Source organism: Ambystoma mexicanum, chromosome 4p (assembly GCF_040938575.1).
Source record: "Ambystoma mexicanum isolate Mex_15411 chromosome 4p, UKY_AmexF1_1, whole genome shotgun sequence".
In the NCBI taxonomy this organism is placed as follows: domain Eukaryota; kingdom Metazoa; phylum Chordata; class Amphibia; order Caudata; family Ambystomatidae; genus Ambystoma; species Ambystoma mexicanum.
Window position 1 is genome coordinate 742,312,647 of NC_090927.1, and position 26,775 is coordinate 742,339,421.

The 26,775-nt window shown below is 50.2% G+C and overlaps 1 protein-coding gene across 1 annotated transcript in view; it reads left to right on the plus strand.

Moving 5' to 3' along the window:
* Nucleotides 1–26,775, plus strand: part of LOC138452855 (uncharacterized) — a 1,928,742-nt gene that overhangs the window by 1,743,688 nt on the left and 158,279 nt on the right. The window contains exon 96 of the mRNA XM_069605205.1: nucleotides 19,798–20,014. Within this exon, the coding sequence (XP_069461306.1) occupies nucleotides 19,798–20,014 (217 nt within the window). The remainder of the gene's footprint in view (nucleotides 1–19,797; nucleotides 20,015–26,775) is intronic.

Here is a 26,775-nt window from a genome sequence, read left to right on the forward strand (position 1 = left end):
GTACAAGTTCCAAAGCATGCGGCTGGCATAATTCAAGCTATGTGTCTCTCTAAGCAGTAGCGAGAGTCAGGGTAGACCGGCGGGGGCGAAGCCCAAACAAACAACAGCTTACCTAAGTCCAATGGAGACGGAGAAGTGCTTCTAGCTGCAGACCACGGCAAGTGCGTGGCTTTTCAGTCACATGACACCGAGGCCAAGGTTTATACCGTGCGCGTTACTGAACGCGCAAGGGGATTGGTTAACGGTGACCACTCATGGAGGAACACCCCATACGCGTCTCTGTTGATGGGCGTGGGGAAAAGAAGGTATTTCCAATACGGAAGCTTGAACAGTCGTCGGGGAAGGAGGTAAAGTTATACCAGAACCAAAACCAGTGGAGAGAGAATCAATGTTTAATAAACAGAAAAAGAGAGTCCTCCCTTAAAGGCATATATCCTAATTTATCCAGTGATAAGCATACTGAAAGCTGATGTAGTAGCAGTGCAACTATAGGTCTTAAATGAGGCAAACTAGTAAAATACCTCAAGGAAGTGGGATTTGCAGTGCAACTGCAAATCTCCACACGGTGACCTAGTATGTCGCCTCGAGGGGATAGGGAGAGGTGTCCCTACGCATGTGGAGAATCAGGGCAATTACTGACTGCATGATTTAGGGAATCCAATCGATTTTCTCATTGAGTCCTGTTTCTGAACTTTTAGTCAAGAAAATTAGTCTTTGTTCTTTACGTAGAAGAGCAGTTTTGTCTTGATTGCAGTCCATGCTCGGGATGATTTTGTATAATACTGTCCTTTTGAGATCCTCCAGACTGTGTCTTTTTTTCCATCCAGTGATCAACTAGCGGGGCATTGCTTGTGTGATTTTCAACACAGCTCTTGTGTTCCCCAATTCTGATCTTAATTCTCCTATCCGTTTTCCCTATGTAGAGGAGATTACACGGACACCATATGGCATAGACAACCATCGAAGAAATGCAATTCGCGTGTGCCTTCTGGTGCCAGGGTGAATGTAGACCCAAGTCAACCTCAGTACTCTTGAAGGTCAGATGGCAGAAGATACAATGTCCACATGGGAATGACCTCTAACTGGGTTATGTCCCCATTGTTCAGGCAGGGTCGGTTGTTTGTGAGGTTTCAAACGGATATTGTTTGTAGTTAATTGTTCTTTTAAGTTCCTGCTCCGTTTGAAAGCAATCACGGGTTTCGGGATAGGGTTGTCACCTTTTTCTAATAGTTTCCAATTTTTCAGGATGATTTTTTTGATGACGTTGGAGGTGTGTTGACAAATACCAAAGGTTGTGCAGTATCATTCTGCCAAGATCAATCTTTATATTCCAAAAGAGATTTGCAATGGTTATTCTTGTTGGTGATGCTGTATGGATACCCCCTGTCAGTTAGGCGTTCTTCCATTGCCTTAGCTTCTTTAGTAAAGTCGGTTTTGTTGGTACTATTGCGTTTTAGTCTCAGAAAGTGTCCCAGTGGGAGATTATCTCTTACGTGTTTTGGATGGAAGCTGTTGTAATGTAATAACGAGTTCCTGTCTGTAGGTTTGTGAAACGGTCTGACAAACAAAGTTTTAGAGTTGGCATTGACTGAGATACTAATGTCCAGAAAGTTCAGAGTACTGGAGCTATAGCTTGAGGTGAACTTTAGAAAGCTATCCTGGATATTGATCCATTGCAGAAAATCGGGTAGCTCAGTAGTTGAGCCGTGCTAGATGACGAAAATGTCATCGATGTATCTTCTCCAGTTACGGATTAGGTTAAAGAACGGGTTGGTGGTGTTCATTATATTACTCTGTTCAAAGAATTTCATATACAGATTTGCGATACTCAGTGCTAGAATAGCACCCATAGCCGTACCCTGGACCTGTTGGAAAATGTTTCCATTGAAATGAAAATAACTCTCCGTCAGACTCATCTCCACGCACCACAGTATAAAGGAAATGGGAGTAGTTCCAACTGTATAATCTGATAACAGTTTCTCTTCTAACATTTCAATAGAGGCCATTTGTGGAATGCTGGTATATAGAGCGACCACATCGAGCCCTACCAGGATTTCAGTGGTGGGATCAAAAGCCACATGTTCAACTTCCTTTAAGAGGCCATCTTCTTAACCAGCGGTTGAAGGAAAGCATCCGCAAAGCTTGAGAGGGGTTCCAGTATCGGATTGACCCCTGATACTATGGGTCTCCCAGGTGGATCCTCCATCATCTTGTGTATTTTGGGTAAGGTATAACATTGGGGTATGTGAGGTTTATCATTGAGTAGAAACTCTGATCCCTTCTCCGAGATCCACCTTCTCTGTTTTGCTTTCTCGACCTTAAGACCAATCATTTGCTGTAGTCTCTTAGTAGGGTCCTCTGTCAGTTTTCGATAACAGGTCAGGTCTAGCAGTTGTCTATAGCATTCCCTTATGTATTTCTTGAATGACAATGGCACCTCCTTTGCCGGCTTTGCAGATTATGATAGATTAATTTCCTAACAAATTCTTAATGGCAGCCTTTTCTTTAGCGCTAATGTTAAAGTAGGAGAGTTTGCCTTTGCTCTGCTATTCAAGTACTTGTAGGTCATGTAGGACATTACGTTGGAATGTTTTTGCTTCAGCACTGTGTGCCTGTGAAGGTACACAGAAACTAGATTTCTTCTGTAAGCCAGTATTTGATTTCTCTGGCTCATAGCCAGAATCTTCAAAGTATTGAAATAGATGGATCTTTCCCATAAAGTTGAAAAATTCTTGTCGGAATATGAAGGGATCATGTCTATTAGTTGGGACAAAACCCATGCCTTTTTCCAGTATTTGTAGTTCATCAGTGGTAGGTGAATAGGAGGATATATTCACCACAATGTTTGCATGCTTCTGGTTACTCTCGGTTCCAGATCCCAGTCTTCTGGGCTCCTCTCTAAAAAAGGAGGAGGGAATGTTTTTGCCTCCCTTCATATTCTCCAGAGCCATGTTTGTCTTTCTTACACAACTGGTGATTTACTTTTGTATGACCCAGTCAAAGCCTGTTCATCATTGTGTCGTGTTTCCTGGCAAGGTTTTCTGACCATCTTTCTTACTCCGGACCTCTTTCTGCAGATCATAGTAGTGTCTCTCTTTGTTGCTCCTCTCCCATTTGTGTTGCCAGTTCTCTTTAGATAGTTGTGCCCCATGCTCCTAAATGCCCGAGTACCCAGGGCAGCTCTATGTTCATTGCCTTCCTTATGCCTACACTATACCACTGTATATATATATATATATATATATATATATATATATATATATATATATATATATATATATATAATTATATATCCTACCTTTAGCCCCTACTGTTTTTTTATGGCTGATAATGCACTTCAGTAGTTAGAGAAGATTGCGACCTCTGGTCCCTTAACCTCCAAAACATTGTTTTCCTTTCCATTAGAATGGCTATTAATTGTACTGTACAGATAGTTACTCAATTGTGATTTCTTCCCATTGTGCATACTCTTTTCCTTGGAATAGCATATGCTATGCCTTCAGTCACTGGATTTTTAGACCCCTCTGTGTAAACATGTATTTTTCTTGTTTTGCCCCTTACATATTTGGCAGTGCTCACATTACTAGGGCTTAGTATAATAACACTGAGAAACACCCCAGAAAGAGGTTGCCCGGTAACCTTAAGAATGAAGATGGAGGAACTATGCAAATGAGCTAGCTATTGAAGAGCTATTTGCAATCTAGCATTTGCAATGTCCTCAACTACTTGAACTGTGTCAAAAAGAATTCAAGGGAATTCAAGATTTCTGCCCCAGTGGTGGGATTCTAAGGAGTGTGCTGCTGTCACACAAGTTATCACGAGATAACCATTGCTGTCACTGTAGTTAGGAATGTCTAATAGAGGAGAGTGTTCTGTGTTTTTTATTGATCTTCTCAGCCCCTCCAGGAGCACAGCATACATAGCTGTTATCATCCCACCGCACCTTCATGACAATAAAATGTGCACTCTAGGAAGTCTGAAATTATTATTTCCTGGTTTCTTCTATGGTTATCAAGATGGAAATTGCATATATGAAAAAGGACATTGACCCATGTGAGAGAGGAACTTGACTCCATGTAAGCTATACAACGTCTGAATATGGACTTTTAAATTCCTTAGTATTAGCAATTAATTTAATTTCTTTTCCACATTTCCGACATAATTTATAGCATTTCCTCCATAAGAGCCAGTACATCTCCCGCACTAGCCATCACATCACATCCTAAAAGCCATAAAAGTAACCGAATATGAGAAATGGGACATGTCTTGCAGAAACCATAAATGCTGTCCTGCACAGGTCACACAATTCCGACCAATACCCACTGGAATTGCCACAATAAGATTTTTGGACCTGTATTAACATGAGTAACCAGCCCATGCCTATATTCAGGATGTGAGTGTAGCGTATGAGCCCAAATATTGAAGAATAGAATTCCCAATTGTGAATCATAATATTGCTTCCATTTGGGTCCGGAGATTGCCCCAAGAGTCATCAAATTGTTCTCACATGAACCATAAAATGTCCTTCATGTGAACCATGGAATTGCCCCTTACTAATCTTGACATTTGCATAAAGGGACCATGAAACTGCTCTAATATTAGCTATGAGATTTCCCATTTGAGTGCTGGCATGAGCCATTTCGGTTATAAACACCATGCCATGTCCACTATAAGCCACAGAACTATCACCGTCCTAACCTATCACTATCCTCTTCAAAGCGGTCAAGTACTGTGTCAACCAACAACCCGCCCCTGCCATACTCCATTGAAAAATCTGCCGCCATCAACACCTTCTTCATCGACAAAATCAGCAAGATTCACCAGCACTTAGACACCGGCTCAGCATCCACAGACCCACCTCACGTCCCTCCTCGCTGAATCTCCTCACCCTGGACAACATTTGAGACACTCTCTACAGAGGACATGGTAGAAACCCTGGACTTCCTCAAAGCCACATTGTATACAGACGACATCCTCCCAGCATCCATCCTCAAGAGCCTCCCCATAGAAGCTCTCCTTCCCTACCTGGAGATCATTAACAGCTCCCTAAATCAAGCACCTTCCCATCGACACTAAAGACAGGCCAAATCGCCCCTCTACTAAAGAAACCCACTCTGGATCCTGACAACCTAGGTAACTATCGCCCAATCACCCATCTTCCCTTCCTATGGAAGAGCTTTGAGAAAACGCAACTACAGCAACACATCGGCACTAACAATTTCCTCCAAATTTACCAATTCAGGTTCAGACCCAGATGCAGCATGGAGACGGCAGCCATACAGGTGGTCGACAATGCCCTCAACATCCTTGACGACATCCACCCCTGCCTCCTGCTTCTACTCGACTTCTCAGCCGCTTTCAACACAGAAGACCATCAAGCGCTCACATACACCCTACATTGGCACATGGGGATCAGTGACCTTGTCCTACGCCATACCTCTCAACTCACACGCTTTTGGCGGGTGTCACCCGCCACTTAGGCAGCTCTCTCACCCACCAAACTCCCTGCACGCCCATAGGAATCAATGGGCTTTCACCTGCCAAATGAAAAATTGGGTGTTTTCACCCGCCAAAGGGCCATAAAAGGTTGAGAGCTATGCCTGCGCTGGTTCAAGTCCTACCTCACCAACCGCAAGCAGTGTGTTCAGATGGACTCCTCTAGATCGGCAATGCTACCCGTCACCTGTGAAGTCCTGCAGGGTTCCATCGACTCCCCAGTGATCTCCAATCTATATATGCATGCGCTGGGAGCCTTCCTAGCCACACACAACATCCACATCCACCAATATGCCAATGACACACAGCTATACCCAGGCCTCCAGATAAGGTGTGAACCAGGACATTTTATGTATGAAAATCTTGTAAATACGACAGCTTTATTATTTTCCTGTGTACATTTACACACAGGTTTAGAGCAGAGGGCAGTGCAAAGGTCATCTTACTTGACAAAAACCAGAAGGCTTCTTTTGATTTTTATCTACATGGATGTAATTGCAAGCCACCTCTGAAACAGAATGTATTTCTCTGAAGCCTTTAAAAAAAAGAATCTGCACACTGTGATAAAAGGAATGGTGCATTTCCATTCAGCTTCTGCTGTGTTGTTGCTCATGGAGCAAACAGAAGCACTGTGCATATTTATTTTCCTAGAATTTTAGGATTGTATAATTAATAAGATGGAAAACTAAGTTGCAATTAAGAGTTCATATTTTGTAACAAATTCTGCTTTTTTCCCATTTGAAAGCAAACCAGTAGTGCACAATTGTATTTAGCAGAGTTCCGGTGCTGTGTGCATAATCATGCGGAGGAACATCATCTGTAAACTTATAATTTAATTGACACTCTAATTATAAAAACAGTGTGTAAAATGATGACTATGCACAATCTAGTTTACATTACTATAAATGGTCAGTGGCAGCAGAGTCTTTGTTCGAGGGTGAGTGATTACCATTATACCAATCACAGGCGTTCTAGCCTCTCAAATCTTCAAGACTACTCTTAAAACATCCAAAACCTGACTCTCCAGGAAGTGCAAGCACTGTTAAAAAAAGAAAACAAAGGGAAGTTGCCTTGGTAATTGAAATAGAAACTCAGCAAAAACCTGTCCCTGTGATAATCCTGATAAGTATTTAACTTTATGGTTCGTCCAACATCTATGTACTGTGATTATTATACCTCAGTCGATCCTCAGTTAACCGGCCTCTGAAAGATGTTAGCCAATAAGATAGCCCAGCCGGTTGAGCACTCGTTGCTTTAATCTGTGCATGATCTGTAGGTTGCAGGTTCGAATCCCGGCAAGGCCAACTCAGCCTTTCAAACTTTCGAGGTCGATAAAGGAGTACCGACTTTGGTTTGGTGATAATTGTGATAATTATGTTCTATGTACAGCGATTTGCCAAAAGAGCTATATAAATAACCATTTGACCATTCGATTAGATATAGAATTTAGCATGGAGTCCTTGCCTCTCTGCACTGTTGTTTCATAACATTGGCATACCATTAGGTAGTAAAAGCTCCAGGAAATGAAGACTTTCATTAAACATCAAAAGACAATTCTGCTATCAAACTTCAAAACACACAATACTATTCATGTTTGCTTTACTATGTAATTGGCTAGGTTTTTATGATTTCAACATTTAAATATATACAGGAGAGATCAAATGGCAGACCTTAGAGAAATAATGAAAGGTGCATTCTGTCACAATGCAGAAAGCTGCTGCATAGTAATGATTTCCATACAGTTTTTGCACACATTGGCTGGATGTCACATACATGTTACTCTCTTGCAAAGGAGAAGTCATTGTTACTTTCTTAAAAACACATTTACTCTCAAAGTTTAAAAATAGGGAGTAAAATACTCCCACCTTAAAATCTCATCTGGAGCACTGGCTATACCTCAAGATCGACTCCATCAAGGTCATCCACAGGCTCAAAACCTGCCTATCACTAATCCAGTCTTGGATGTCCAGTGCATACTTGAAGCTCAACCCCTCCAAGAACGAATTCCTCCTCCAGAAGGTTAGAGGTAGATGAGCAGAGGGTTTAGGAGGGACAGTATTTAGGAAGGCATTGCTGCAGATAGTTAGGTCCCAAGCCCCAGGAAGCCTTGTGGACAATGCAGAGGGTCTTGAACTTGATCCTTGCAGCCACAGCAAGCCAGTGGAGGGATTTCAGCGCCGGACAGATGCAGTCCCTGGGCTTGAGGCCAGGGATAAGTCTTGCAGTTCTGTTCTGGATGAGTTGCAGATGGCACAAAGCGGAGGCAGGGAGGTTGGGAAGGAGGCTGTTGCAGTAGGGGGACAGGTTAGAACACTGGGGGACGCCACAGGTTGAAAGAGGGATAGTAGAGAGAAAGGGCCCAAGTTCCCCCTGGGATGGGTGATCAGAGAGGAAGGAGGTTAACCACGCTAGAGCCTGACCCGTGATTCGCAGTGTGATCAGGATGTTGTAATTTACCGTGTCAAAGGCAGAGGAGAGGTCAAGAAGAATGAGGACAGAGGGAGTGCTAGTGTCAAGATTTGTGAGCAGGTCTTCACAGGTATTCAGAAGAGCAGTTTCCATGCCTGTGGATGCTCTTAAGCCAGACTGATGGTCACGGAGGGTAAAGCAGATTCAGTGTGTGAGCTGAGAGATAGCCAGTTTCTCCAGGAGTTTGCCCAGGAAATGGGTGATAGAGATGGGGCGGTAGGGGGTCCATGTGTTTGGATGAGGCCTTCATAGACCGGACTTGTCTGGCAACCGCATCAGGTGGGATGGGAGTGAAAGAAGAGAGGAGAAGTGGTGGAGGGGCCAAAGTAGGCTTCAGAGGTGTCAGTGTATGATGTGGCGTGCAACTGTGAGATGAGAGGATGTCATGGGTTTCTTCGGTGAAGTGTGAAGCCAGGGCCGAGCAAAGGTCCTGTGTGGGTGTGACAGAAGAGGAGGCTGCTGCAGGATTGGCCAGTTCCTTATAGATTTTGAAAAGTTTGCCGTATTGTTGATGCCGCGTAGATGTAGGCTTTAATAAAGACTCTTTTCTTGGTGTGGATGCAGAGTCGATATTGCCTTTGAAGGAGGCGCCGGCCAGTTTGTCTGAAGGTCCGCCTGACGCATTCCATTTCCGCTCAGCTGCCCTACTCTTGCGTTTAAGGGCAGCCAGATCAGAGTCGTGGGCTGTGTTAGGGTGGGAGTCAGCTGCAGGAGTAGGAGGTGGAGAGTAGGTGGAGGCAAAGGCAGCTGCTGTCACTCTTTTCATGGGTCTGGTGACTTTCAATCCGAGTGGTCCTGCCGGGTGTACTGATGTAAGAGGAGAAGAGAGTTCAAGTGTGAAGAGAGTGGTCCGTTCAAGAGAGAGAGATGGTGAGAGGGATAGGGAGAGGGATGTCGGTAGTGATGAGAGCATCCAAAGTGTGGCCCACTGTGTGCGTGGAGCCAGAATGTAAGATAGAGAGAGAGAGAGGGAATCACAAAGGTTGCGGAAAAGACCTGAGGAGTGTTAATTCATTTTACCCAGCCCTTTTGGGCAACAAACACTGTGTGCTTGACTTTACTGCTTTCTTTCTACAAATAAACGCAACTGTGACAGGGAATGCTCCTTCCCTCGGGGGAGGGGAGTGGTGAGTAGTTGAAGGGGCGGGGGCTGCCTTCCTGCTTCATTTATTCCAGTGTAGTCATAACTCACCACAGAAGTCACATCAAGTTTTTATTATTTACTCCATTTCAAGACCTATTTGGTACAGAGGGAGCCGATTTATGAATTTGTCAGTGGTGCCGGCTGTTAGATTATGGTGATGTGCCATTGGAATTATATTGACTTTTAACACAGATTGCTTTTCCCAGGGGGTGCCCGGGCCCCGGATCACCCACATACTCAGCACCCCTGGATTGAAATACTGTGCACTAATGCTGTCGGTTTGTGAATACAGCTGAAAACGCGAGTGGCGTTTTTACATATGTTGCTTCAGTGTCTTATCCCAGCGCAAAATGGTATGTGCTGATTCACAAGGCATTTTTCAATGGGATTGCACCATTATAAAAGGCTTCTGTGAATCAGGCCTGTTATATCGCTGGGTGACGCGCGCTTGCAAGGCACGGCGCGGTAGAGCGCAATAAGGCACATCCACACAGTAAGGGGTCAGCAGGTAAATTACTTTATCCGTAACCTTCGGTGCTCCCTTTACAACTGCGGTCATGTGACCGCTTTTACAGTGAGCCTCAGGCCACCTGACTCAGTGACCCGAGGGAGACCAGAACTCTACATCACCCCCCAAAATAACATTGTCCTATCCTATATCCTTGATCTTTTGTCTTGGCTTTCGGATGGTCAGCTCGTCCACGGGCCATCTTCTTGGCCAATTTGCACTTCAGCACCAGACTCGTCTTCGTCCCGAGTATCCGGACTCCTCCCTGATGCAGGTTTCATCATCGCTCCATCCTGGATAGGTCTGTGACGGTGCGCCTCACATCTTCCTGAAGGAAGAGCTGTTCCTGGCAACTTGCCAGCCGTCTCTGGCGACTGTGATCATGGACCCATTCACTCCTGTGACGGTCAATGGCCGTGGGTCAAACGGCTGTTTCTCTTTGTGGGATTATCGCACTAGGACATCATCGCCCACCTGTATACTGGATTCCCGGGCATGGCGCTTCCGATTCGCATATTCTTTCATCTTCTCTTTTGCCTTATTGTCCTTCTCTCTCATGTCCTGTGACTGGTGGTCTTCCCTCAACGGCAGTGGCTTGTGAGGTATTTGTGATCTTATTGGGCGGCCGAACATTCGGTCTGCTGGGCACGTTCCAGTTGAGTCATGGGGAGTGTTGCGATACTCTCTCAGGAGTTGGCATAGCGACTGCTCGATGGCCATATGGGCGATGCTCGCTATTCTGACTGCCCTTGTAATATTTGCCATGAACCACTCCACGGTTCTGTTTGCCTGTGGCAGAGGTGCTGTGATTTTCTGGTGATGGAATCCCATGTATGCAGCGATGTTGGCAAAGTCCTTCCCAGAGAGCCATTGTCCGATTTCACCACCTTGGGGACTCCATATGCTGAGAAGATTTGGTCAAGTGCTGGGATCACAGCCATGGCTGCTGTGGATGGCAGTATAGTGGTCTCCGGGTATCTGGAGTGTTCATCTAGGGCCACTAACACGTATTCTCAGGATCTCAAAGGGCCATAGAAGTCAGTAGCTATTTCTTTCCAGACACCTTCTGGGAGGAGCGTTGGTTGCAGGGGTTCCATGTACATTTGAGGTTGTAGGCTGAGACATATGTGGCACACCTTTAGCGCGCTCTCGATGAGTCAACCCATTCCGGGAATCCACACTTTATTTCTGAACATGTGTTTTGTTGACACAATCCCTCAGTGGTTTTCGTGCGCAATGTCTACTGCCCTCTGGTGTAGGGAGGCAGGCAACACTATTCAATCACCTTTTAGCACTAGGGATGATGGTGACAGGGAGAGTTCATCTTTGGACCTGGCTAGGGTTTGGAATAATCGTATGTCCGTTGCTGGGGTGTTCTAAATCGATTCTTCTACCAACCTCCACCTCCTGTTGAGAATGCAGGTGGTTGTGAGGGCCAATGTTGTGTCCTCTGCGGTGCACCTAGCCAATTCCTCTGTGGGTATTGTATGGGGTACCGCCTGATGGATAATGTAATTGACGTATCTGTTGGCTCGGTCCTTGATGCTGGGGGTTCCTGGTAAGGGGTGGCGGGATAGGAAGTCCACTGGGTTCTCTTCTTTTCCTGGTTTATGTATGATGTTATATCTGTACTCTTGTAGTCCGAGTTTCTATTTAGCTATTCAGGGAGGCATCTGGGCCACGGGTTTACCATAGATGGTGCTGAGGGCCTGATGGTGAACGGTTTACCACACAGAATGTTCACACGCCCATACTACTGCCAGTGCTTCTTTCATTGCCTGGGACTAGCGTTGTTCTGCTTCCATGAGACTTGTGCAAGCTTAAGACACTATCCTTCGCTGTACGTGTGTGCTGCCTGAGTCCTGTGCAAGAATGGCACCCAACCCCAAGGGGCTAGCGTCCACTGTAATCTCGGTATGCACATTTGTGTCAGAGTATGCCATGCAGACAGCTGTGTCGATGTCCTTCCAAATCCTGTCGAATGCCTTCTGCTGTGCCACCGCCCACTCGAAAGTGTAGTCTTTCTTAGTCAGGGTTCTAAGCGGGGCACTTGTGGAGTCGTAGACGGCAAGTAGTGGGTGCAGTAGCGCGCTAATTCCAGAAATGATCTCACTTGTGCAGTGTTCGTCAGGCGGGGGGATTCCGTCACTGCTCATATTTTGTTCGGGTCGGGTTGGATGCATTTCCCTGAGAATATATGCCCAAAGAATTTTAGTATTGTTTTATTAAATGCTCTTGTCTTTGTTGAGTGTCAGTCGGGCCTCGCTGAGTGTTGAGCACACTTTCATCAATGTGGAATCATGAGCCTCTTGCAAATGACCAAAGATAAGGATGTCATTGCTGTAGCAGATTATCTTGTGGATCTCTTCCTGAAGTCTCTCTGCCGTGGAGGATATATCAAAGTTCAGTCGCTTGTAACGAAAAAGCCCTGGATGAGTAGTAAAAGTGCTGATGCACCGGGACTCCTTGCTCAGCTCTATTTGGTGATAGCCTTTGTTGAGGTCTAGGCAGGAGAAGATCTTCGCTCCGTTGATGAGGTGCATCATGTCAGTGATGCGTGGGGACTAGTGGTGCTCCCTTAATATGGCTTGATTTGGTGTGCGCATGTCGAAACACAGTCTTATGTGCCCTTCTGGATCTTTCTTCGGCACGAGTACTACTGGAAAAACCCATAGCGTGGGGCCTGATGCTGGTTCAATTATGTCGTCTTCCACTAGAGTGAGCAACTCCTTTTCCACAAGGTGTTTGATGTAGAAAGGAATTCCTCTCTAGAGATGAGCTATGGGCTTTACTGTTTCATTTATATGTAGTTTCATTTTCCGTCCCTTCAGTTTTTCCAAGCCCCTGAAAAGGTTGGGGAAGTTGGCGTCTATTTCTGGCATCACGTTAATTGTGGTGCCTGAGTCGACGAGGAAGCTAAACTCCTTTCCTTGTAGAGTGATGGGCAGCATGGGGCTGTGTTCCGGCGCCATCGGATTGCCCAGGGCATATAAGTAACCCCTCTTCTTCCGCTCTGTGCTGGATTGGGATTCTGATCCGCTCGTGGAGGGTGTGTTCGTGCGTAGGTTGTGGATTTGTCTTCTCCCTTTCCGACGGCCTTCCGGAGAGGGCGAGTGGCTTGGTCGGGTATGGCATCTGCCCCTTTTGTGTCTTCGTTCTGCATGTTTGGGCCTTTCCTCACGTTGGTAGCGTGGTGGGGATTTGGGTCGGTGTGTCCTTGGCTCCACTCGATAGTCTCTGAATGACTTAGAATATTCCAACACATGTTGCAGAAGTGGTCTTCCCTGCCGCAGAATGAACATATTTGGCCAATGGCTGGGCCTATCCTTTCATGTGGTAAGTCTTAGCCGCACTGGAAACACTGGTGCTTTTCAAATCTGGCATCTGGAGCTGCATGTGTCTTCGCGATCAGCTTGTCTAAAACTTCTTCCTTGATTGTCAGCACTGTTGAAATCTGGACTTTGCTCAATGAAATCTAAATATCCAGTTCCGAGATTGCCCTTGCTAGGACCAGGATCTCTGCTAATGAGTGTGCTACCTGCAGTAGCTTCTTTTCTAGTAGAATGGATTCACACCCGGCAATGATCTGAAATTTGATAGCTTCATTGTTGGTGTATCGGTGGAATTCGCAGAGTTTCACCTTCGACCGGAGGCGTGTGTCCATGTTCTCTCCTGGGAGTTGTCTCGTGGTGTGGAACACGTGCCTTTCGTAGTTGACATTCCTGTGTATGGTAAAATGTTCATTCAATATGGTCTTCAGTTCTTCATATTAGTATTCCAAGACTTCTGGGAGTTGAAAAATAATGCCTCGCACTTCAGGACCAGCTGTAACAGTGAGGAGCCCAATCATGGGCTTGTCATCCCGAATACCTATTGCGTTGAGCTAGTCATCAAGCTCCTTTATCCAGCGGGACCACCCTGGGAAGTAGAGATGGCAAGGGGAATGTGTCCCTCCCTTGAAGTCTCTGTGGTTCTGGGGCTGTTGGGGGCTGATCTGGTGCCTGGGCACTCATTGTGCTGTGGTCGTGGTGGCAGCCAGTGGACTCTGCCTGTGCTCAGGCACGTGCTGTGTCCTGCAGGAGTGCAGAACCCTGTGGTGCTGAAGGCTATGCACACCTTTCTCTGATATTACCCCATACGTTGTGGGCTGGCAAGCTCACCTCTGTCTTTGTGGTGCTGCGCCCTCAGCAGCTCCTGCAATCAGCCGATCGGCTCTGCGAGCGAGTCCCCGCCTCTTCCAGCGGGCCTTCAGCAGCTGTCTGTGGAAACCGGGGCAGGCAGTTTGTAGCACTGTGGGACCCGTAGTGCAAGGCAGTGGGTTGGCGCCCGTGACCATTGTTATATCGCAGGGCGGCGCGTGCTTGCAAGATGTGGGAGAGCGCAGGAAGGCACATCCACTAAGTATGGGGGTCAGCACGTAAATTACTTTATCCGCGCCTTCGGCGCTCCCTTTACAACTGTGGTCATGTGACCGCTTTTACAGTGAGCCGCAGGCTACCTGACTCGGTGACTTGAGGGAGACTACAAGGCCCTAATTGTGGTCTCCCTCATTTGCTGCAGCAGCGCTATGATGATCCAAACGTCCCTGTTGTGTACGTGGTACACGTAACGCGCATGCGCGGCCCACGGGCCGGCGCATGCGCAGCAGTTAATAAAGGCGGCGCCCGGCGGCAGTTAAGCCGGAGCGCCGGAACAAGCGGACGCCTCCGTTGCCCGTTCTTGCGCGACCCATCTGCGCACAGGGCACACATCCTGGAGGGGCCCGCACTCCACCACGGTGGGCCCTCCGATCACCACACTGGCGACGAGGAAGAGCTACGGCCCACTTCCGTGCCCAGCAGCAACGGAGTGACAGAGTCTGCCGTGTCGCAGACACACGGAGCACCGGCGGCCATTTTCTCTCACCCGCTCCCCGTCACACGTGGCGACCGGGGTTGCGGCCCAACAGGGTGCTCGTGCGCCACTCGCCAACAGCGTCGGAAGACCAAAGAAAAAAAATATATATATATTTTTGGAACGCCCACAGTCTTGCTGGTGCAAGACTGTGGCACCAGAGAAGAAAGAAGGGGATTTCGCTACCAAATGGGCGAAGGTGCTGACGATGAGGGTGCCGCAGCCCCGATTCCCCGCAGAGCCTGCAGCTCCCTAGCCCCAATGCTGGAATTCGATGCCACTGGCCCCCCTTCCAAGCTAGGCCCGAAGTGGCTATTGTGGGTGAAAAGACTGGACATGTTCTTTAGGGCATCTGGGGTTGACGATGATGACGAAAAGATTGCAACCATGATCTATTCGGCAGGCGCTGAAGTCCACAAGATCTACGACTCCCTCGTCATCCCCGTGGTCACTTACGACGCGGTCAAGCAGGCACTCAAAGACCACTTCTTACCCATGGCCAATGTAGACTTTGACAGGTTTGTCATGGGCGCTGAGAAACAATTGGACGATGAGCCCCTTGACAAATTCTGCGCCCGCCTGAGACACCTGGCGACCTCCTGCAGATGGGCAGACGAGGAGGAAATGGTCCGCAACCAACTACTACAGGGGTGCAGCTCCGGAAAACTTCGGAGGCAAGTGCTGAGAGAACCTGGCCTGACCCTCCAGCAGATTCTAGACCTAGGCAGAGCACATGAGCTAGCAGAGGCCAGAGGCGCGAAAATGGACGCTGCCTCGCGACCAGGGCACAACGAAGACGCGTTTGCAGTAGGACGGTCAGCGGCGAGTAGGTCGAGATGGGCGCCGAGAAGGCCCGACACCGCGCCCACACAAAACAACGCCCCATCGTGCTCGAACTGTGGGTATGACCTCCCTCGCAGCGGTGACTGCCCGGCGAAGTCGAGGACATACGCCCGGTGCGGAACACCGGGTCACTTTGCCAGAATGTGCCGTGCGGCTGTCCCTGTTACAACAGCGAGAGGACCAGAGAGAGTGGGGCGAGGCAGTACTCGCAGAGTGAGAGGCATCTCCTCGATTGACCAGGGCCTGCAAGACCTAGACCTCGCGGAAGAAGAAGAGGAGGAGGAGGAAGAAGTCTTCTTCATCTCCAGCATCGCGAAAAGTTCCAGCACGAGGCGCCAACCCGAGTGCACTGTTAACATCAAGGGCATTCCCACCCCCATCCTTATTGACACCGGAGCTTCGGTCTGCGTGCTAGCCACCAAACATTATATAGCCCTACCAGGCCCACCAGAACTGTCAACATCCACAGCAAGGATATATGCATTCGGTGGAGACACCCCCCTACCCATCCAGGGTGCATTTGTCGCCCCAGTATCTCATGGACAAAACTCCATCAAAGCAAGATTCTTCGTCACCGACGTCAGCCCCCATTCTCTGCTGAGCTGTGCAGCGTCGGAAGCGCTCGACATTATCCATTTCACATTTGGGGTATACCACGCAGACCTGAAAAGCTTGCTACACAAGTTCGAGAGTCTCTTCAAGGGCATCGGCAAACTGAACGCAGACCCCATTCGCTTGCACATCGACAAGTCCGTAAGGCCGACAGCCCTCAAACACCGCCGAATTCCATTTCACCTGAGAGCACAAGTGGAGGAGGAATTGCAACTGCTAATGGACCGAGACATCATCGAACGGGTGGAAGGCCCCACCCCTTGGGTCTCGCCCATCGTAGTAGCCCCAAAGCCGAAACAACCAGGGGCCGTGCGCATCTGCGTGGACATGAGACTCCCAAATGCCGCCATCAAAAGAGAGCGCCACCTCACACCCACCCTGGACGATATCGTCGGTGAACTCCAAGGCGCCAAGGTCTTCTCCAAACTAGACCTCAGATCCGGCTACCATCAACTGGAACTACACCCCGAGTCGAGATACATTACTACGTTCACGACGCACGAAGGGTTGTACCAATACAAGAGACTTAACTTTGGGATCTCATCCGCGGCTGAGGTCTTCCAGAACGCCATAAGAGGAGCGTTGTCCGGTCTGAGGGGTGTCATTAACATGTCCGACGACATTTTAGTCTTCGCCAAATCAGAGAGCGAACACCTTAAAAGGCTGGAACGCACGTTTGAGAGGCTCCAGGCGGTAGGACTAACCCTGCACCAAGAAAAGTGCGAGTTCCTTAAAGATCGGCTGGAATTCTTCGGGTTCACTTTTCATGCGGACGGCATTTCCCCTGACCCTGGCAAAGTAAAAGACATAAGAGATGCACCTCCACCCACATCTCCAGCAGAAGTTCGGAGCTTCTTGGGGATGGTCAATTACTGCGGCCGATTCATCAAAGACCTGGCCTCCCTATCAGAACCACTGAGGGCACTCACCAGGAATGACGTACCGTGGAAATGGACAGCGACTGAACAAAGGTCGTTCAATGCCATCAAAGAGGCCCTGTCAGAGCAGGAGACAATGGCCTACTTCCACCCCAGCCGGGAATCAGAAATCGTAGTTGACGCCAGCCCTGTAGGTCTAGGGGCAGTCCTCATGCAGGCCGACGAACAGGGAGCCATGAGACCCATAGCGTACACCAGCAAGGCCCTCACCGACACGGAAAGGCGCTACTCACAAATCGAGAGAGAGGCCCTTGCCATCCTCTGGGGGTGCAAACACTTCAGGATATATATCCTCGGCAAACCTGTCGTCGTGGTCACAGACCATAAACCCCTGATTCCCATCCTGTCCGGCACCTCTTCCAAGCCGCCTCCCCGCATCGAAAGATGGATGCTATCGCTCATCGAATACAGCGTCAGGTTGGTGTACCGCCCAGGCACCCACAACCCCGCAGACTACCTGTCCCGCCACCCAGGCACGAGGGACGCCCGGAATCCGGTGGAGTTGTCTGACGCCGGGGACGCAGTGCATCTCGTCGTTGAATCAGCCCTGCCAGCAGCCCTGTCGAGAGGGGACATTGCAGATGAATCGAACACTGACGAGGCATTCTTGCGAGTGAAAAGAGCGGTAGCCACGGGGGAATGGCGGGACGTCCTCTTGAACAACGCCAGAAGAAACCCAGAGGCGCAGAGAGACCTACAGTTATTGTGGAAGGCTCGTCACGAGCTCTCGGTGTCCACGGACGGCCTGCTACTGCGGGGAGACCAGATCGTGATCCCCAGGTCCCTGGTCACGAGAGTTCTCCAGTTAGCCCACACAGGGCATCAAGGCATGGCTAAGATGAAGGCGCGCCTAAGGCTGAAAGTCTGGTTCCCCGACCTGGAACGCAGGGTGACCGAATTCGTAAGGGCCTGCATCCCCTGCCAAGCCGCAAGTCCGGCAGAAAAGAGCCCGCCCATTCAAGCCATGGAACGGAGCGACGTGCCGTTGGGTACTGTTCACGCAGACTTCGGCTCGACCGGTAGAGGCCTATACTTCTTAGTAGTGACGGACCAGTGGTCGAGGTACCCGGAGGTGGAACTCGTGGAATCCACCGCCAGCGATCACACCATCCTGGCCATGGACAAAATTTTCGCCACCCACGGCTTCCCGCTCGAGATCTGCTCAGACAATGGAGCCCCGTTCCAAGGGCAGCGTTTTGCCAGATACTGCGCAGAACGAGGCATCAAGCACCGTAAGGTGACCCCGCTGTGGCCGAGGGCCAATGGAGAGGTGGAGCGTTTCATGCGGACGCTCAACAAAATTTTTCGCATCTCTGTCAATGGAGGGGAAGACCTGCGCCATAACCTGATTGACTTCCTCCGTGAGTACCGATCCACCCCACATCAATCCACCGGAATAGCGCCCGCCGAGGCACTGTTTAAGCAAATACCCAGAGGGTTGATACCGAAAGCGGGTGAACGACACCCAGGTGTGATTGACGACACACAGGTGGCAGCAGACAGGGCCGCGAGAAACGAGAGGGAGACAATGAGGCGGAGGCTGCCGGAAAAAGAGATAGCAGTAGGAGACACCGTCCTGGTCCGAAACAGGAAGCCGGAGGGGAAACTCTCAATGACTTATGAAACACAACCGATGGGAGTCACCCACGTCAAAGGTTCCATGATCACGGCGGCGAACGCGCGTGGGACGGTGACCAGAAATGTGTCCTTCTTCAAACGCATAGGACCAGCAACCTCTGAAGAAGAACTGGATCCTGGCCAAAGGCAGGCGGCAGAAGCGCCGCCGGAAGACGGTGGACCGCCCGGAGACTCTGAGGAGCCAGAGAACCTCGAAAGGGGCCTGCCCAGGTACCCCCGCAGGGAAGGGCGCCGCCCCCCGCAAAGATTCCAAGACTTCATTATGGACTCAGCAGCCTGAGAATGAAAGTCTGTTAAGTATAAAATGTTTTGAGCCACGTTGGCTCCCCATGTTTAATGTTTTGTTGTTCGAGGGGAAAAAGGAGGGATGTTGTGTACGTGGTACACGTAACGCGCATGCGCGGCCCACGGGCCGGCGCATGCGCAGCAGTTAATAAAGGCGGCGCCCGGCGGCAGTTAAGCCGGAGCGCCGGAACAAGCGGACGCCTCCGTTGCCCGTTCTTGCGCGACCCATCTGCGCGCAGGGCACACATCCAGGAGGGGGCCGCACTCCACCACGGTGGGCCCTCCGATCACCACAGTCCCTGTCACCTCAGTTTTCTACTCGCACGCGGGTGCAGGGTTGGGGTAAGGCTTCTTAACTTGCACATAAAGAATAATGGATCTCTTGTGTCTGATAATATTAGCATGCGCAAATCATCTCCCGTCACCAGTATACAAAGCACGTAGTTCCAATGCTGTGACTTTTAGGCGTTCATTTCGAAACGCACACCTCCAACAAGTGCTGTGCATTTTCCTTTTGGCAAGTATTTTTTCTAGTCTATCTTTGACAAAAAACGTTGCTCTCTAACCCGCACCAAGCCCTGAGAACAGGAAACATACATGTTGTCTATGTTCAGAAGGCCAAGTGCCGTGCCTTCACGCCTTGCACGTATACCTCCAAGTGTGGCTCATAAATCTTGTATTTTTGAGATGCATGGAGGTTTCACGGGTAACACTGGTAATTCCTTCGCCTTGTCAGTGTGGAGTTAACAAACACTACATTGAAATTCGGAAATCCTCCCAGCTATGGTTCGTCCCATTCATTCCCTTGGCTTTCCTGTGTGTCTACAGTGCACATTAAGCAAAACATCCTGGCGACTGTGCATGGAAAAGTCTCACACACACAATCCCCAAGAGATAATAATTATATATCGAATTGTCAAGTAATTTGATGTCACCTGCTCTTTTTCTGTTTTTTGCAACCCTTTATGCAGGTACACGACCGAGTTCACTGTGGATCTTCAAGGCATGACCCGCCTGTCAGCCCAGAGGCCATCCTTACTGATCTACAGCACAGACGGGGGCATTGCAAATAAACTTGTCTTGGATTTGGCAAAGAAGCGGAACCACAAACTCCTTGTGCTTCCCATCAATAATACAGAAGAGGCAGAAAAGAGAGCCAAGGGCCTCCTAGTGCAAGGAATGGCAGAGGTATGCAGACGCCTGTCTAGAGCATTCACATTCTCATTGCATGACATGTTTGTCCTGAGTTGAACTGCGCTCGATGGCACTTAGTGCATCACTTTGACTATAGCAGTGACTCTTGAAGTGGTTGGTCAACCTATCCCGTGGAGCTAGAGCATGCACAAATTAAAAGATCACAAAGGACCCCAATTTGGGGTAGTACGGGCTTGTCAAGGGGGGACACTCATTGTCTCCAGTATAATAAGAAGCATACGCAGCGCCAGCTGATGTACTGTATCATGCCACATCTATGTTGTGAAGATTATTAAGCCTGTTTCTGTTGCCCCTGTGCCCCATCCATGTGCTGGAGTACATTTTCGTTCCTCCTGTGTCCCTTACGTGACTGGGGGAGACTAATGTGCATGGGGTGTGGTGTTACTCTCAGGGGCATCTGCTGCACAGAGCTAATGTGTACAAGCCACAGAATGTGTTCAATAAATGAACATTTCTTGTGACTGTGTGTTGTTGTTTTAGAGATGCTGGCCATCCTGGTATCTTTTCTGGCCTTCTCAGATTATCCTGATCTGGGTCTCGAGTCTGTTACTTGGTTCTTGGCTTTGATCACCATTTCGGGATCAACTCCTCAACACGAGGTGATGAGGCACCAAATGGATGGAAGAAGAGACCAAGGGCCTGATTCACAGGAGCATTTTATAATGGTGCAATCCCATTGGAAACGCTCTGTGAAAAAGGCCGCAAGTAGGCATTTTTTGTCCTGTCATCATCTTGTAGGCCCCCCTAGATAGTCACTGGTCAGGTATTGTAAATATGTGCCTGGCAAAGGGCAATAACTTTCCTGAGTGGCCCTGATCTGTACATGTGCCACTTTCCACACCCACAGCCGCATAGGGCATAATGGTTCTGTGTCGTGGTGTCTCTGCTGGAGGTACAGCCTGAATGGGGTGGCAAGGCTTTCTTTGTGGATAGCAGCCTCTACAGGGTCATGGGTCTCTTTTTCTTTATTTGGTTCATAAAGTGGAAGAAAGTGGTTCTGCCTTGGCACAGCTGTAATGTGCTTCACACACACCATCAGAGAACTGCTCAGATTAGGTTAGACTGCTTTGTGTCACTCTGTGAAAGTATGTTCTATGAGGTCTGTCAAGATTAGAGGGTTCTCTCATTGCATTGTGTGTGGTTGCATTATTAGTTGCTTAATACCTCAACCGTGAGATAATGCACCTATCATATGCTTCTTTGTGCTGTTGAGTACTTATCATGTGTTGTAATAGAGTATTATTTTGGGCACACTCAGCCTCACTGTCTGCTTTTTGGCATGCGACAGTCAACCATACCATCCTCATCAAGAGACTGCAAGAAAAAGGGATCACCGACGCGGCGCTGTTCTGGTTTAAATCTTGTCTTAAAGAAAAGAAACTCTATGGATAAAACCATTCAAATCCACACCACGGGACACCACCTGTGGAGGACTATAAGGATCCTTGCTATCCCCGCTCCTCTTCAACATCTATATAACGCCACTAATCAACCTCATCAAAAGACACGGCTTCACTTGCTACAAATACGCAGATGATACCCAAATCAGCGATAAACAAAAGGAGAACACAAGGCTAATAGACTGTCTCAAAGATCTCTACCAATAGATGAACACTAACAACCTCAAATTCAATCCAAGAAGGAAATCATGATTAAATCCTACAACCAAGGAAGCAACCAGTACATCCCGTGGCCCACAGAACTGGGAACACCACGCACACCATCCAAAGTTGTCAAAAACCTTGGAATCCTAATGGCCAATGAGCTAACCCTAGAACCGCAAGTAAAACCCAATAATTAAGAAATGCTTCTTCCATCTACACACGATTAAAAAGATTCTACCATTTCTCTCCGTAACGCACAAAACACTGGCCATCATCTCCTTCATCATGTCCAGGATAGACTACGCCAACAGCTTATACCTCGGAATGCCAGACTATTTACTGAGGAAACTGGAATGAATACAGAACACAGTTACCAGACTTCTCAAACTCTCATGAAGGGTCCACATCACTCCAGCGCTAAGGATGCTATATTGGATCCCAGTCAAAAAACAAAGCACCTTCAAAACAATGTGCATAACACACAGAGCAATCCACGGCCTAGGAGCCGAATTCATAAAAAAGAAAATCACCATCTACCAGCAAACTAGAAGACTCAGATCCAGCAACGACATTTGCTTAGAACCTAAACCATACACAAGGATAAACGTAGTGGATCAGCATTCTCTTGTTTAGCCGTAAAACTTTGGTTCTCCAGCATGGGGTCTGGGATGGATTCACATGCTCATGAATATTCCCTGTCGTCAGGCCGGGAATCCCCGGTAAAGAAAAAATCAGTATCAGTTTCGTTTCTGATCTGTCTTTCTTAGTAGTAACCAATCACTGATCTCTGGGTCATACTGCCCCCAGCCAATGACTGCCCTCTCCCTAAGCCCCTCCACTGGCAGCCATCTTCAGATTTTTACCGCACGCTCAAGTGTTGGGAGTCCTCGCGTTTAGCTCTCAAGCTTTTTGCTGCGTTTTCGCGCTTTTCAAAGAGATTTTCTCATTTTTCGGTCAAATAGAGCCTCAATCTCCACCGTGTCTTCATCCGATCAACGGGGACCCGTTTCGGATTTTTCTACGCCCCTCAAGGGTGAAGTTTTCATCGAGTTACACTTCTTGGAGGAGTCCAGAAATTTCTGTGGCCTACCCATGGCCCAGGAGAAAGGAAGCTCGACGCCCGGAAAGCTGTTCGGGTTTTGCCCTGGATGCCAGCTGCAGAATGTGTTCAAAGAGGACGAACATTCGAAGTGCCTCTGCTGCCTTCATGAGGACAAAACGCACATGGAGAAGGACTTTGCGTTTTGCGGGAACATGTCAGAACGGACCATCAAGGATCGACATCTTCGTCTCTCCAACTGGCTGAAAGGAAAGAGCCTGTCAGGTGAGGAGAAGAAGAAGAAGAAGTCTGAGCGGTTTTCTAAGTCTTGTGAGGGTGCCCCGGCAACAGGGGCCCAACAGAAGGCAAAGCACCGTGAGTCCACGGGCACCGGGAGCGCCGAACGGTCGGGCTCCTCGGCTGCCAGGCAAGGCGCATCGTCTCCAGCACCATCAACCACGAGCCAACGCTCTGGCTCAGGGAAGAGGAAAGCCGAGAACCCGGCGAAGCTTCTGGAGAGGCCCCGGTCGGTCTCGAAGGATCCAGCCGAGGGGGACCGAGGCGGTGACCCTCCCCCCAAGGTGAAGGCCACAGGCCCGCAGAAGGTGGTGAAGGCCTTGATTCACCCGGCTGAGGCCTCTATCGAGGAAGTCGCAGCGGCCCTGGCACAGCCTGGGGAGGCTACACCAGTGGAGGCGACCTCGGGGCCCAGAGTTTCCCTGCCACCGCGGAGGGAAGCCTCTTTCAGACCCTTCGAGAAGACCCCCGTGAAGACCCCGCCGGAAAAAGAGGGGGGGAGCCGGTGGCCATTGTGGACACGGACACAGCCTCCGAGGAGGAACTGGTTGAAGTCTTGGAGGGCCTCGACGAGGGTGTCGAAGAGGCCCGGTCCCACGGGAGGGATCCAGACGAAGAGGACGACGAGAGCGCCGGCGGCGCCGGCGAGGTTCCTAGTCAACCGTCGCGCCCGTCGCGTCCGGAGCCGCAGAACAACTCGGCGGCCATTTTGTTGGCAATACAATCCTTATGTTCGGGGATAAGGACGAGATTGCCCCTACCACCGATGGAGGAGCCGGAACCAGGCCCGACGAAGGAGCCAGAGCCAGGCCCGTCAGGAAGTCCCCCAAACAAGAGAGGACAGACCCATCTAGCCCCGCCTTTTCAGCCCTCGCGGCCTGCTCAGCCTTTGCCCACGTCCCCCGTACCTGGGGATGAAACGGGAACGGACACGGCCACGACGGGTACGGATGATGACGGCGGTGACGATGGGACGGAGCTCCCATCGCCTCCAGCCCAGGCCTCCCCGCCCGACGAGATTGGGTCTTTCCACGTTATGATCGCCAGGGCATCTGAGCTTTTTCAGCTCTGCCCCGAAGAGAAGAAGAAGGAAGGTTTCCTCTACCAATGGCGCGAGGCCAAGAGGAAGACAGTCCTCGCCGTGCCTCTGTTGGATGACATCTGGGACGAGGGTCTCACCCTTCTCAAGAAGCCGTCTATGACGCCTGCCAAGAGAGATCGGTACGAGAAGAAGTACCGGGTCCCCGACTCGGTCATCTCAGCGGCGGCCAAGAAGAAAGCGGGGGGGGCATCGGCCTCAACGTCAACTTCCCTGCCGGACGGCGAAGGAAAGAAGCTGGATGCAATGGGACGACGAGTTATCTCGTCGGTGGCAACAACGATTGAGGCAGCCCTCGCGATCGTGGCCCGCTACGACAGGGAGTTATGGTACAAGATCGCCCCCCTGTTGGACCTCCTACCGGACGACAAGAGAGCTGAGGCCCTGGAGATCTTGCAGGAAGGTGAGGTGGCGTCGGACCACGCCAAAACGGTGGCAACGGACATTGGCGACACCGGTTTCCGCCAGCTAGGCAACAGCGTTTTCCGCAGATGACGAGGGTGGCTCAAGGCGATGGATTTCCGCCAGGACGTACAAGCCAAGGTTTTGGACATGCCGTTCGACGGGAACAACCTGTTTGGGAAAACAGTGGATGAGTCCCTCCAAGCCATCAAGGCGGACATAGAGACAGCTAAGGCCCTAGGAGTTCTCCAGCAACGAAGGCCGTCCTTTCGGAGCCCCAGAAGCCAGCAGGGTGCCTCCAAGGGATTCGGCGGTGGCTCCTCTACGTACTGCCAAGCGGCTCGCTCCTCGTCGCAGGAAGCCTATAGAGGATGAGGCAAGTCGGGTGGATCCCGCCGTCGTCGCCAGGGAGGCCAAGGCGGCAAGGCGTCCTCCAAGCAAGATTGAACTGACCGTGGCGTCGGGCCCCCACCGAAGCACCCCAGTGGGAGGCTGGCTGGCGAAGTTCGCCAGCATGTGGGAGTCCATCTCCACCGACCGTTGGGTGCTGGACGCCCCGGCCCAGGGGCACGCCCTCGAATTTCTAAAAAAGTGCCCCTGCATTCCTCCAGTGGCCAGGAAAGAAAACCACGTCCCTCAACTACTGTTGGAGGTAAGGGCGATGCTCAAGAAAGGTGCCATCGAGCTCGTCCCAAAGAGGCTGCGGGGCTCCGGAGTATATTCAAGGTACTTCCTTGTGAAAAAGAAGACAGGAGGGTGGCGACCCATCCTGGACCTGGACGACTGAACAAGTACATCGAGGCACAGAAGTTCCGGATGGTCACCCCCCAGCACGTGCTGGGACAGCTGGAGGAGGGCGATTTCCTGTCGTCGTTGGATTTGGAGGATGCATACTTTCACATTCCCATTCTAAAAGGACACCGGAAGTTCCTCAGGTTCGTGGTCCAAGGGCGGCACTACCAGTTCAAGGCCCTGCCATTCGGATTGAAGTCGGCACCCAGGGTTTTCACCAAGTGCCTCGCTCCAGTGGCGGCGCGGCTGCGCCTGCAGGGGATCCACATCTACCCCTACCTGGACGATTGGCTCATCCGCGCAAGGACAAGGGAGCTTGCCGTAGAACACACAGCAAAGACCGTCCAGCTGCTCACGGACCTGGGGTTCTCCATCAACTTCCCGAAGTCCCACCTGGTCCCCTCTCAAGTCGCACTGTTTCTGGGAGCCAAGCTCGACACAGTGGCGCGTCTGGCCTCGCCGTCGGCAGAAAGGACAAAGGCCATCCTAGGCAAGGTGCAGCGTCTGCTGGCCAGGGACGTGGCCAGGGTGAGGTCCATCAAGTCCCTCCTCAGGATGATGTCCTCTTGCATTTATCTTGTGCGCCTTTGCAAGCTTCGGATGCGCCCTATAACAGGAGTTCCACGATGCCCGCTGGATTCAAGTGACGGGCAGCTTCGAGGACAGGATCCCTCTCAACGAGACCTTCCGACGAACGATCTGGTGGTGGGGCACTCGCGCTCATCTAGTGGCAGGGACAGACTTTCAGACCCCGGCCCACAAGGCGACGGTGACGACGCATGCCTCCCTGGAGGGGTGGGGTGCGCACACCGGAGATCTTCACGCGAGAGGCCTTTGGCTCCCGGAAGAGAAGCCGCTCCACATCAACATCCTGGAGCTCTGGGCAGTGTTCTGGGCCCTCAGGGTTTTCTCCCGTCCCTCAAGGGCAAGGTGGTGAGGATCTTAACCGACAACACCACCACGATGTTCTACGTCCGGAAGCAGGGCGGAACCAGATCCACGGCCCTATCCAAGGAAGCCCAGGACCTGTGGCATTGGGCCATTGCTCAAGGGATGTTTCTGGTGCCGTTTCATCTGGCAGGGATAAAAAACACCATCGCCGACTCACTCAGCAGAGAGCTGCGCTCATGCCACGAGTGGGAACTACGCCAGGATCAAGTTGACCGACTCTTTCAGCGATGGGGCAAACCCCAGATCGATCTGTTCGCGACGGCAACGAACTCCAAGTGCCAGAGGTTCGCCAGCAGGTTTCCCCAACCGAGGAGCATGGGGGATGCTTTCTCGTTCCATTGGGACGGCCTGTTCCTATATGCGTTCCCTCCGTTGCCGTTGCTGCTCTGACTCATCAACCAGCTCAAGAGGTCCTGGTGCAGGATGATCCTCGTTGCACCGGCGTGGCCGAGGCAGATCTGGTTCTTGGACCCTCTGGACTTGTCGGCGTCCCTACCGGTCAAGCTGCCGACGGACGCAGATCTTCTTTCCAGAGAAGGAGGCGCCATCC